The sequence below is a fragment of the Sorex fumeus genome, unplaced genomic scaffold, assembly GCF_029834395.1.
Source record: "Sorex fumeus unplaced genomic scaffold, SorFum_2.1 ptg000003l, whole genome shotgun sequence".
NCBI lineage: Eukaryota > Metazoa > Chordata > Mammalia > Eulipotyphla > Soricidae > Sorex > Sorex fumeus.
This window is the reverse complement of record NW_026606060.1, coordinates 48018166-48031590: the sequence shown is the minus strand read 5'-3', so window position 1 is coordinate 48031590 and position 13425 is coordinate 48018166. Positions and strand designations below refer to the sequence as shown.

Genomic DNA, 13425 nt, shown 5'->3' with positions numbered 1-13425 from the left:
TTTGTGCCTGCTAAGGGGGCAAGTTTGGGGGAGGGTTGGAAACTGGTGGAAGAAAAGCCACATTGGGATGAGTTTGGTCTTGGAAGGCTGAATACCTGAAACCAACTTTATTATGAGCAACTCTGTAAATCACAGTGCTAAAATTTCAAACATAAAAAAATATTAAAAAGAAATGGAACAAACAAACTCTTTTGACAGAACTTGGAATTAAAACTCAGAGTTGTTTTCTATTTTAACCAGCACAACTAACACAGAAGATGGAATAATTCTAAGGAGAGCAAACCTTCCTCCAGATTAAATTAAGCCACTAATGCCTCGTGAGTCTGGAGGCATGGCTGGCATCAACCATGGCAGCAATGGGCAAAACATGCGATTTGTTCAAGGGTAATTTGTACCAAATACGTCTTTCAATACCCTGAGTCCGGACTCTACCTCCCCCTCCCAACCCCCCCCCCCCCCCCCCCCGCAGTGAGTGTGGTTACCTGTCGTGTCCTGGCTCAGGGTTTCCTGGCTGCTGCTGCTGTAAGAAGGCACTGGAGTGATGGACAGTGAGGCTGGACAAGACAAAGGTGTGGCCATGTCAGTCTTGCGGGTGAAAGATCGGTGATACACTGGAACGCCTGCATCTTTGGAGACGAAGAGAGGCAGATCCGATGGGTGGGGGGGTCTGCCTTGCACGTAAGGATTTTTCCAGTGGGTAAGCCCAATGGCAACGGGCCCTGCAACGTCATAACCTGCTGAGACAAATACATGAGGTCAGGAACCAGAATCAAAGCCTTATATTGGGACTGGGAGATGCTCACAGAGTTGGAATGCATGCTTTGTCATATAGCCAGTCCCTGGCACCCCAGAGTTCACCAATCACTGCCAAGGGTATCCCTGCCCCGGTCCCCAGCATCACTGGGCCCAAGCAGTGCCTCACCACAGGCTCCCATCACTGATCTTCTGAGCTAAGGATTACTTCAGGCCTGGCTAGAAAATTCCCACCACCACCAGAACAAAAGCTTTATTATCTCATTGGTTTTTATGTTTCCAAAATCTTAGCTATGTGTCAATTCAAACACTGCTGAGATAACAAAACAAACAGCAATCATCGTATTAGATGAATCTTCTTTGCCTGTTTAATACCTGGATTAAGCATAGTGTGCTCAGTGCCTAGCCTTTGCCTTTCAGGAATTTAGGAGTCTATAAAGGAGATAAGATCTATGTGTGGGGGCCCATGGAGAGCTTGGCGACAAAATATCTATGCTGCAAGTATGAGGTTAGGAGTTCAAACCCCAGCATCATCCCCATATGCATCAAGTGTGATCTGGGACGCCCAGTACCACAATAAATTGTGTCATCTCAGGCCAGAGAGATAGTACAAAGAGTTAGGCACTTGACTTGCATCTAGATGACCCTGGTTCAGCCCCAGGCACCACATATGGCTTCCTGAACATTACCTGAGCATAGAACTAGGAGTAAGCTTTGAGCAAGGTGTGGCACAAACAAACAAGAGTATGCTAGAGAAGAGTTTGCTAGAGAAGAATAAGTAAAAACTTAAGATTTTTACTTAATAAAATCCTAACAGCTTTTCGATGGAAGGTCCCTCTGTGTGTTGGACAGTCTGTGTGACCCTAGTCCTTCCAGCAACTTTGTAAGGGGACTGCTAATATTTCAGCATTTCAGGGGCTAGAGCGATAGTGCAGTGGGTAGGGCACTTGCCTTCCAAGACTGAACATCCCATATGGTCCGCCAATCCTACGAGGAGTGATTCCTGAGTCCAGAGTCAGGAGTAAGCCCCAAGCTCTGCTCTCCCCAAAATTTCAGCACTACAGATGCAGAAGCGAGGTTATCCTACATCTTAAAGCCAGTCTCGTGGAAGAATTTGAGCCCAAATCTCTCTAACTCTCAAATCTGATCTCTAAACTACAACTAAATAGAGTACCCCCCCAAAAAAATGAAAAGAATCATTTCAAAGTTGGAAAAAAACTTCCACACAGGAATTTTAAGGGAGGGCCCTGTTTGGTAGAGGGACTAGGACCTGTGGCAATGCCCTGGCCTCATGGGTGAAGCTGCAGCCCAGAGGCCGGAAGGACAGAGCTGTCCAGCAGACCTGTCCTATGTCGCCTGCATGTACTTAACTTATAGTTAAGTATCACTGTGCTTTGGGCTGGTCCATTTCGATGCCAGGGAAGCTCACAGCTTGCCCTAGGTCCATCCAGTCCCTTGTCGGGATCCTGCTTTCGGGTGCTAGGAAACAAGAGCAACTGAGGCTTAAGTTGCAAGAACAGATGCCCAGTAGTGAATATCATTTGGATTCAATTATCTCCCAACTTAAAAAAGCATGCATTAACTCTCTTCCTATGTCTATACAAAAAAGGACATTGCTCTGAATTAACTATGCAAAGGACCTAAGGAGAAGAGAAAAGCAGTATTTACAAGTTAACAGAGTCTGATAAAGGTGATTGACCAGTTGGGAAAGCAAAGCACAAAGAAAGAGGTTACAAATAAACACAGACGAATAGGAGCACTGTGATAGGAGTAACCCAATAAACCTAAGCTCCCTGTGGCAAGGCAGAAAGGACAAACCAATGTTACCCTACAGCCTGCTCTCTTCTTAATTTTCAGGGAAAAAAAGCATGTGGATGAAGATAAAAATCTAGAGCACTGTGACAAATATCCAGTTTCTGGCTTCTCTAGAAAAATTGCTTGATCTAGATCTCGCTTCTCGGGAATTCATTCCTGCATGGCAACTGCCCACAGGAGCCACTGCAGCAGCGCCCCCCCGAGCAAAGACAGGAAATTGCAGCGGGCCACAGATGCCCAGCCCACCTCACCTGCATACCTCACTCCCCTGCCCTCCACTCCTGACCCCCATAAGCCTTTTAAGTGCAACTTAGATACGAAAGTTAGGAACATTAGCATCATCCAAAAAAGGGGCGGGGGGGGGAAGGAAGGAAAGATAGGTTGAGACAAGACAGATGATGGTGTGCATGCCAAAGTCAAAGCACAAAATGAGTTTTATTGGGCAGCCCTACAGTCCTCTCAAGCAGCTGAAGTGTGGTTTGGAATCCTCAAAGTTCTGGCAGCGAAAATCTCCGGAATTGGTCCCGCACCCCAACTGGTGGTCACTTCCTCAGAAAGCTTCCTCTGACTTCTCTAAGTTCATTTCACCACATGAGGAAAGCAGAAAATACAGGTGTGTGGAAAGAAGATCCAAATGGGCTGTTGAGGGGGTGGTGAGGAACCAACACTGCCCAGCGTGGGGGCAACAGAGGAGGCTGTGGGGGCCTACCTGTGGTGTCTCGAAATTCTCCACACTGTTGGAACTCACCATATGGGCATGTGCCAGGCAGCCCGGGGTCCTACTTATGACCAAGGGTTAGTCCTTTCTCTGTGTCTTCCCAGTGAACAGTCAGAGGGAGCCTGTCACCTCTGAAACTCCCTTCCCAGTGGGTCTCTGTTCAGCTCGTTCCCTCATTTCTCTCTTCCAGTACCTGGCACGACGCTCACCTCAGCACTAGTGTGGGGAGACCCCATGCTCATTCTCCACAGGAAGGAGGCAGGAAGCAGAAGGCAGGTGAGCTTTCTCCAGGGGTCAATGAAAGTACAGGTGACAGGAAAGGGAAAGAGGTGCCCAAAGTGAAGCCACTTAGTCATGGGCCACCAAAAAAAAAGCATGTGGATGAAGATAAAAATCTAGAGCACTGTCATCACAGAAGACATCTGACCAGCAGACAAGCCTGGCCCTGTAGAGGGATGCTGTGTTTATAGACAGGCGACGTTTGGGGATGTATGGAAAAGTCCAGGTGGAAATATCTGGCAGGATGGTGAAAGCCCAATTGGAAACAAGGAACAGAGAAATGGGACCCAAGTGGTAGGTTGGGAAGTCACCCAAATATACATGGCTGAAGCCTGGGGATGAAGTCACGTCACTGTCACAATAAATCCACTCTCATCATTAATGGCTTGAAGCATGTGGGGCGCTGGGCTCAAGGATCTACCAGCTCCACTGTGTAGAAACATCACACTCACTCTGCCAGGGGGATATAGCTATTCCCACTGACAGACAAAGAAACTGAGGCAGAGGACAGACTCCCCCCTCACTCAACTCCTCCCCAGGTCAATAGATACACAGAAAGAAGGGTCCAGATCCAAGGCCGGGTGTTTGCAGGGATAACACAGAGGTCTGAGTATGTACTCTGCATGCAAGTGACATGGATTCAATCCCCAGCACTCCATGGCTCCCTTGGTATCACTGGGACTGGCAAACGAGCAGCACCAGGTGTGGCCCCAGGACAAAAAACAAATGATTCAAGCCCAGATTCACTGCAGACAACATGGATGACTCAGCTGGACACCATCTGTCCCGCTGAAAAGGCAGCACAAAAGGTGATTCTGGGAGCTGGAGTCCTCCGTGAAGGGCGACTGGATGGTGGGCTGGGGGGTGGGGGGAAGGACTCTTGGAGAACTAAGGAGTCTCTGAAGGAAAGGGAGCACTGCCCATCCTCAAAGATCAAAATGAAGAAGCAGAGAGAGCCACAGTGGGAGGTGAAGTGAATGCTGCTGGCCCCAGAACCACCCCAATGGTGTGGGTTAGATCAAACCTCCGATGCAAATTTATTTTGTGATCAACAGCCTTGGATCTCCCATAGCTCATAAGAGTAATGAGCTACAGAAATGAATTTCCAGAACGTTCCCTGGTTTCTTTATTTAAAAAAATTTGAAAACTTATCCTCTTCTATTTACCTCAGAGAATACTTCCACAAGCCCACGTTTCCCTTGCCTTGTTTTAATGAGAAACTCCCTGAAAACCCATCTTTGTTTTCTGTCTTCTAAATTCCTTGAGAATCATCAGACAAAATTGAGCGCAGATTGAAAGAGGTACACTTAAAAGTCGCAAGGAACTCTGGGGCTTGCCACAATTTCAGGTTTTGCACCTGTATCACAAAATAACTGACAGCAAATGCTTAACTTTAATAAAATATTTTTCATGCAGTTTGCCAACCTTTTTTCTCCCAGTTTAGGTAATCCTATCATGATCTCCAAAATTAAACTTCATTAGCAAATATTTCACTTCATGCAATGGATACAAATGAGCTATGATAAGAGCTGCGTAATTATGAGAGAATATAAGTGGACCAGCCTAAATTTAAAGAAGCAATGAGGTCAGAGTATTTTTGAGAGGATTCTCAACCACCCAGGGGAACAGCAAGCATCCAAGTGACAAGTAACAGAAACGTCACACAGAGTGTGTCCAAAGCCCCAGCACCACCAGTCCATCTTCTGGTGCACAGGGGGTTAAGCTCCCTTTGAAGCATGGGTTAACCCACTGGTGCCCAAATCATAAAGAGTGAACTGTAACCAATGTTCAAAATTGTAGACTGTCTTTGTAAAATGCTCACTGTGAAGCTCCTAATTTTCTCATTCCTAGGTCAAAGCAGAAATCATCAAGAGTCTTGTGGATGAGAGAAAGATCCGCAGAGCCTCTTTTCTGGACCTTGGGGAGCGATAGCACAGCAGGTAGGGCTTGCCTTGCATGCGGCCGACATGGCTGACCCAAGTTCGATTCCTCCGCACCTCTCGGAGAGCCCGGCAAGCTACCGAGAGTATCGAGCCCACACGGCAAAGCCTGGCAAGCTCCCCGTGATGTATTCGATATGCCAAACACAGTAACATCAAGTCTCACGACGGAGACGTTACTGGGCCCGCTGGAGCAAAACCGATGAACAACAGAAGGACTATGACTGTGACTGTGACATTTGTTTTCAAATGTTTTCTGCAGGACAGAGATTCCAATAGGAGAGACACTAATAGGAAAGTCAGAGGGATGCTATTTTCTTAAATGGACTCCCAGCATATATATGACTCTTTCATAGGTGATGACTAGCCTATAAAAGGACTAAAGTGCCTAGAGGAAAGAAAATAAAACTACTAAAAAAAAAAAACAAACCGCCAAACTCCTCAGTGATCCCAAAAGCTGTCCTCGCCACTCCTTTTGAGTTCTTTCTTTTGAGTTCTTTCTTTTGAGTTGTTCATTTCTTTCTACTTCTACTATAAATATTGCAAAAGGGCATTGTACTCCAGGGACTATGGGCAGCAAATCACCTCCTCCAAAACCCGCACTTGCGTGACTCAGGACACACACTTCAGGGACTGGTTTACAGAGATGCTCCCCCTCCTCCACAATGATTGGTTCAAAAATAGTCACGTGGCCTGATCCTGTCCGAGGAGATAGAATTCTGAGACCCTTCAGGGAGCGTTTTCTTAACACAGGAAGTGAATGCCCCAAAGAACACACCAAAGGTCATTTCCTTCTGGGAGCTGATGACTCTGAAATTAATACCTAAAACCATGGCAGCCACATGACTCACATCCCAAAGATAAATTCTCTAAGGAAGGCAAAAGGAGAGAAGGTCCTGAAGGAAAATCATTGGACAGCTTAATCAACCCATTCTACAGACCATTCTGTCTCATTGTTCAATACAGGGGAGACAGCACTGAAAGAAAAGCATTGGGCGGCGTTATCAATCTGTTTCTACAGATCATTTTGGTCTCATTTAGTGCCACAATAAATTTCCTTATGGTGCTGGCCATTTTGAGTCAGGGAGATGAAGTAACAGTTAAAAGTCCTTCCGCTCTTCCATTCCCTTCTGTCTGAGTAAACTTGGTGTCTGCTACTTCATCTCCTGCCACTTCATTTCCACTTCATAGTGTTTCTATTGAGTCCACACCAGCAGGCACACTCAGCGAGGAAAGGAGAGCAATAGCTATGCCAAGATGCTTTCACGTCATATGAAGATTCCCTGGGAACTAGCAGAGATTGCAGTTGTTGAACAGAGAACAGTGATGGCAAAGCAGTTTCCACAAAACACACTGATGCAGATATCTGGGCAGAACATTCGGGGCACCATGTTGCCTATGCAGCAGGAATCACATTTGTGCAAGTAACAACATCCATCTTAGGAACTTAATTTGATAAATTTGTCTTCTTTTTGGCTTACAGTGTGTTAAAGCTTCTTTGAAAATCTGATTCCATTTTTACAGCTTTTTTTTGGACTATTATTATCTCCCCTTCATTTTCACGCTTTCACACAAGTATGTCTTCTTATAATAAAACCAATTTAAATTCACTTTAGATGTTCCTAATTATTAGTTCTTTTGATAGGGTTCTGCATTCCTGGAGTCTCAGAAACCATGGTATAGTTTTGAGAGCGCAAACTTTAGCAGCAGAGAGCAAGTTTCCTCATCTCTGAGCTGGGAGATACAGAACCTTCCTCAGAGAGTCCAGATTAAGAAAAAGGATGTTGGTTAAGAACCCAGAGTAGTTGACACATAGGAAATTCAAAATAAAAAGAAATGTTAGCTGTCATTATCATCCTTTTTTTTTTCTTCCTTTTCTAAGTCAGTGGACAAGTTTCTGGAATGAAGACTATTTTGTAAGGAAGTAGAAAGGGGAGAAGGATTCAATGAACAAAAAAAAATTAGAGTCATCCTTCTCCTTTTGATCCAGACAAGCATGCATAGGCTTATGTGACAAAAGCCAGGATAACAGAGTGGGAGAATGTTATCTCTCATAGAGACCCTCAGTGAGGTTTCCTTTCTGAGAAGTCAGGGGCAGGGTGGGACATGGGATTCCACAATAGGGAGCTCATATTCAATCACATTCATTATTTGTTATTTTCTGCATGCATGCATGACTTTCTACCTATGTAAATATTCTTTTTCTATGCCCACTGTAACTGAAACTTTAATTATTTTAAATACAATTATGAATTCTATAAAGCAAATCCATTTCAATATTAAATACATAACAATTCAAGTGATACATACATGAAATTTTGAGTTTGAACAAATGATTAAACTGGTTGGGGGGGGTCAGAGGGGTGTTGCGGGGAAGAAAGACCCATCTTATTCTCCTGAACACATTCCTTCAATCCATTTCTGTGCAAAAGCAATAAGGATCCACAAGAGGGCACCCCAGAAAAGTGAGTCCATAAGCAACCACTGATGCTGGAAATAAATGTTCATGAGCTAACATTTCCTATTCACTGCTTCCTTAGCACCTCCACAGCTTGTCTTTCCAGGCAAACAATTTTTTAGGAACAAAGAGATATCTGGAAGGGCTGGAGTCCTTCCAGAAGGTGTGGATTCGACCTCTGGCACACCATGGTTCTTCAGCATCACAAAGAGCATACCTGAACATGGCTGGGTGTGCCAAATATATATACACATGTATATATGTATATATATATATATATATATATATATATATATATTTGGCCAAGAAGGTAGTGTGTAAAGGGCTGGAGCATGCAGGAAGGCTAGATTCAATTCGCAGTGCCACAATGACCCAAACACAGAGCCAGGAGTAGCCCCTAAACACTGCCAGGTATGGGCGGGGGGAGGAGGAAGGGGAGATGGAGGGGGAAGATGAAAAGGAAGAGGAGGAATAAGATAGGAAGAGGAGGAGGAAAAAGAAGGGGAGGGGGGAGAGGAGAAGGAAGAAGAGGAAGAAGAGGGGGAAGAAGAGGAAGGGACAGGGAGCAGGAAGTGAAGGGGAGGAGGAGGAAGAGGAGGAGGAGAAAGAATAGGAGGTGAAAGAGGAGGAAGAAAGGAGGAAGGGAAGGGGAGGAGGAAGAGAAGGGGGAGGAGGAGGAAGAAAAGGAGGAGAAAGAATAGGAGGTGAAAGAGGAGTCAAAGAGGAGAAGGAGAAAGAGGAGGAAGAAGACGAGAAGGAGAAGGAAGAATAAGAGGAAAAAACTTCATAAGAAACAAAAGGATAGCATCGCTCACCAATTGTGATCTGGCTGACACAACTGTAGTAGCTTCCCGTGGTTGCGGAGGAAAGGTTATAACTCCCAGTGCTCACATCTTTGTCTGTTAAGAAAATCAAAGAGAAAAGGGCCCATTAGATGCTGGGCAATACTATAACCCAGACCTGCTGCTAAATAACCCAGCTCTCTGTGTCTGGGCTCTCTTTCCTCAGTTCATTCACTGCCTCTTAGTGAACACCAGGTGCCTGTTTAGCAGGGTGTCAACAAACAGCCCCAACTGTCTACATGAGCCATTTAAGTTTGGTATCACCCCACTGTTATGGGTATAGGGGAGGAAGGAGTTCAGGGCAGAGGAGATCTGAACAGCTGACCCGAAAGGCTTGGGAGAGGGCTCAGTGGTTAGAGTACCTGCCTTGCAATCCTCAGGTTGCAAGTTCAATCTGCAGGACCATCGCAGACCCGAGCCTGGCCCCCCTGATCTCAGGGCTCCTGGCACCACTGAGCTCTGAAAACACCACAGCCAGCAGTGCGTGGACACCACAACCAAAACAATGCCAGAACACTTAGCCAGGAGTTCACACCCCGGCGAGCACATGTGAGGGTGCCACAGAATCCCCCAGCAAGAACTACCACCGGAAGGGGCATGAGCACCACAACTAAATGTATGAGCAACATGAAAGAGGAAGCCTGTTTCCCCTGCTAGTGAGACAGAAAGCCACATTTTCTTCCCTCCATATGTTCCATCTCTCCCCCATCAACCTGATACATTCCAACTCTCAAGGTTCTGTCTCAGCTCTCCAAGGGTTTCCCGGGATCATAAAACTTGGCCCTGGGACCTAGACAGATAGGGAAACTAAGATACTGGGCAACTGGGCCTGGGGAGATGCAGGTCAGTTAGCCATCGCTGTGGATTTTCTGCCATCTTTTGTAAATCCTTGTCAGCAAGAAGGAATGCAAGAAGCCTCTAAAAGGGCACAAACAAAACTCCCTTTTAAGTTGATCCTACACTAAGTTCTTCCCCACTTTTTTTTCTCTTCTACTTTTTCTTTTTTTTCTCTTCTACTTTCCAATAAACTGTTCTACTTTCCAACTCTCAGTCTGAGCATCTTTATCATTCAAAATATTGAAGAACCTGGGAATCGTGAATGAACACTGAGACCCACCACCATGACTTCTGCCTCACCTGCATTAAGCCCTCCTCAATCAATGTGAAATCTTTCCCTGATGCATCAACAGAGGCAAGGGATGGAGGAAGAAGGAAAAAAAAATAATAAACACCTGAATTGGATTAGAGGATATCCAATAAGACTTCTGGAGGAAATGCTATCTAAACTAAAAATTAGAGCCTGAGAGATCAGACAGGTGTAAGACATTTGCCTTGCATATGGATGACTCCAGTTCAATCCTCGGAACCCCACATGGTCCCCCAAGCACAGCCTAGAGTGATCACTAAACACAGAGTCAGGAATAAGTCTAGAGCACAGCCAAGTAGGACCCTCAAACCCTCCATCCCATTTTTCAAGTCAAATTATTTAATTAATTAAATTAAACCTAAAATTGAATACCATCTGCCTGGGCAAGAGGGAAATGCACTACTTTCCAATAAACTGTTCTACTTTCCAACTCTCAGTCTGAAAGAAGTGACCAAGCAAAGAACTATGGTGCCTGGAGGCTCTGGGCCACAGGAAGTGCCGTGAGGGAGCAGCTGAGAACAGATGAACAGTGGCCAGTTTAGGAAAGGACTCAGAAGTGATGTTAACCTGCTACACTGGAAACATAAATTTTAAATATACATCTAATTTTTGTCTAGTTCACCTTGACCCCTTGAGTATGAAACCTTTTTTTAAATTTTATGATGATAGGAGAGTTCTGAGTAGGATGATCATTAAACATAACTAAGTATAATAAACATATTACAAACTTACAGAAAAATGAGTGCCTGAAAAAAGTGGTGAAATCGATCTAATAAGGTCTTCAGTTGAGTTCATTGTATTGCATCATCATCCAGTTTACTTGTTTTATAATATTCATGAGCATTAACTTGTTTTATGATATACATGGGACTCCATGCCAGGATGTGGGCGAGTGAGAGCCCTCCCCACCCCTAGGGACCCAGCCCTAGCAGCCGACCTCCACTGCCCAACCACCGCCATGCTCCAGGCTGCTTTCTGGACACATTATAAGATACTTCCTACCCATTTATGCCTCTTGGAGAACCCGGCAAGCTACCGAGAGTATCCCACCCACACGGGCAGAGCCTGGCAAGCTCCTCGTGGCGTATTTAATATGCCAAATACAGTAACAACAATAGGTTTCATTCCCCTGACCCTGAAAGAGCCTCCAATAGTTGGGAAAAGACGAGTAAGAAGAGGCTGCTAAAATATCTGGGCTGGGAGGAATGGAGACATTACTGGCGCCCGCTCAAGTCACTTGAAGACCAACGGGATGACAGTGAAGAGGGATTCCATTTTCATCTCAGAAACATTACTTTGAGGAAATACAAGGCAGTAGAGGGAAATGGAGGCACAAAGGCTCCTGGCAGAGCTGCTCTGGTAACCCTGGCATGGGTGCCCGTAGCTGAAGCCTGGATACAGCCTCAGGGATGGGCGAGGAGAGTCCCACTCAGGCGTCAACGCAGCACACGGCACCGAGCCCCTCAGTACGAACAGAGAATGTTCTAGCCAGCAGGGGCAAGCAGTTGAAAATAGAAATACCATATGATCCACTAATTCCACTTCTGGGTATTTATGCAAAGAATGTAAAAGTGGTACATGGGAGGAGATGAGCTCTTATGTACATTGCAGCATTTTCCCCAAGAGTCAAGATAGAATATGGCTATGAACAAGAGCGATCAAGACCCAGACAACTCTGACACCCTTTCAGTTAAGAGTACTGCCAACTATAGCGCCTAAAAGGAAAATGAGAGGGGGGGGGGAGAGAGAGAGAGAGAGAGAGAGAGAGAGAGAGAGAGAGAGAGAGAGAGAGAGAGAGAGAGAGAAGTATCTGCCATAGAGGCAGGCTGCAGGAAGGGGGAGAAAGGGGAGGGGGAGGTGGGGAGGAGGGAAACTGGGGACATTGGTGTTGGGAAATGTGCAATGGTTGTTGGAACATCATATGACTGAGACTCAACCAGAAACAACTTAGTAATTGTGTATCTCACCTTGATTCAATTAAAAAAAATGACCCATAACTCTATAGACTCATGCAACTCTACTGAGCAGTTAAGGAAAGAGGAGATCTAGACATCTGTAGCAAGGGATCTTGCCAAGGTAAAATTAATGAAATGTCAGCAGGAGAATGACCAATGTCATGTGATTTCACTCCTCTGGGGATGACAAGGTAGCAAAGCCCAGGAAGGGAGGTGGGAAGGGAGATAGCTAAAATGGATGTCGAGCAGCCTGCAGGCAGGAGTCTGACCCCTAGCACTGTAAATCCACCATGCCAGCACCAACTCGGAGCACCGAAGAATCCCTGAACACTGCTGGAGGAGATGGGGTATATTTTAAAAAAAAAGTGGGGGGGGGGACTGAGCAAGCAAGCAAAGACAAAGTACAAACTCTTAGACTCTGACACCAGAACAGTAGTGCCCAGAGAAGAGTGGGCGTGGGCAGGACAAGCAGGGGAGGAAGAATAGATGATGGCAGGTGGTGAAGAGACCCTAGTGGGTGTTGTGTGGAAATCACAGTCATCGGATGTGAGCGAGAAACTTACCCGGTGATCCACACCACCCAGTGGACACATTTTAAAACAGAAGCCCAACCTCCCAGTTGCAGCATCTGAGCTGTTTCACCCATATCTTCATCTACTGCGAGCAGCACGGGGCATACAGCACCCCACATCTCTGAACTGTTGGGGGTTTGGGAGTGTTTTGGTTGTTTTTTTTTCTCTTTTTGGACCATACCTGGTGATAACCAGGGGTTATTCCTGGCTCTGCACTCAGGAATTATTCCTGGTGGTGCTCGGGGGTGGAGGGGGGGTGTCATATGGGATGCTGAGGACCAAATCCAGATTGGCCACGTGCAAGGCAAATGTACTACCCGTTGTACTGTATCTCCAGCCCAATTCTCCACATTTCTGATAAAAGGGCAGGCGCTCCTCAGGGTTAGGGACCTTGCCTGAGCTCAGATATAGCATCACAGAGCTCCACTCGAGATCAGAATGTTTTCGAACTCTTTACCGAAATGGCATGCATGCATAAGTGGTTTTAAAATAGCAGCAGAGATACATATTAGCTGTTAGCAAACACAAACTGCTTAGGGAAAGAAGAGTGATTATAAACATGGCCTCAGAACTGACCTAAAATACATGCTTTGTGACAGTAGGACAACTCTGGGGCTCTAATCTCTGTTGGTAACTATTGTAGGTTTGTGGGAAAGAACGATGAAGAATTTGCCACATGCAAAGGGAACAGGTTTCTGGAAACACTGAGAGTCTGACCCACAGGCAGTGCGCGGGTGAGTCCCGGGCTTGGCTCCACACGTGAAGGTTCTGAGGAAAGAGAACTTGGACAGAATAGCAGGTCCTACAGGTTCAGATGTGCCTGTGGTGTGGAAATGGCTGCAAAACACAGAAGTAGGGGCTGGAGCAATAGCACAGCAGGTAGGGGGTTTGCCTTGCACGTGGCTGACCCAGGTTTGATTCCCAGCATCCCATATGGTTCCCCAAC

General features: G+C 45.9%; 1 protein-coding gene across 2 annotated transcripts in view; it reads right to left on the bottom strand.

Moving 5' to 3' along the window:
- Positions 1-13425, bottom strand: part of ANO4 (anoctamin 4) — a 448648-nt gene that overhangs the window by 422108 nt on the left and 13115 nt on the right. For both annotated transcript variants that reach the window (XM_056116873.1, XM_056116883.1), the window contains exons 2-3: positions 8779-8862; positions 483-734 (exon numbers count right to left, since the gene is read on the bottom strand). In XM_056116873.1, coding sequence (XP_055972848.1) covers positions 483-734; positions 8779-8862 — 336 coding nt within the window. The remainder of the gene's footprint in view (positions 1-482; positions 735-8778; positions 8863-13425) is intronic.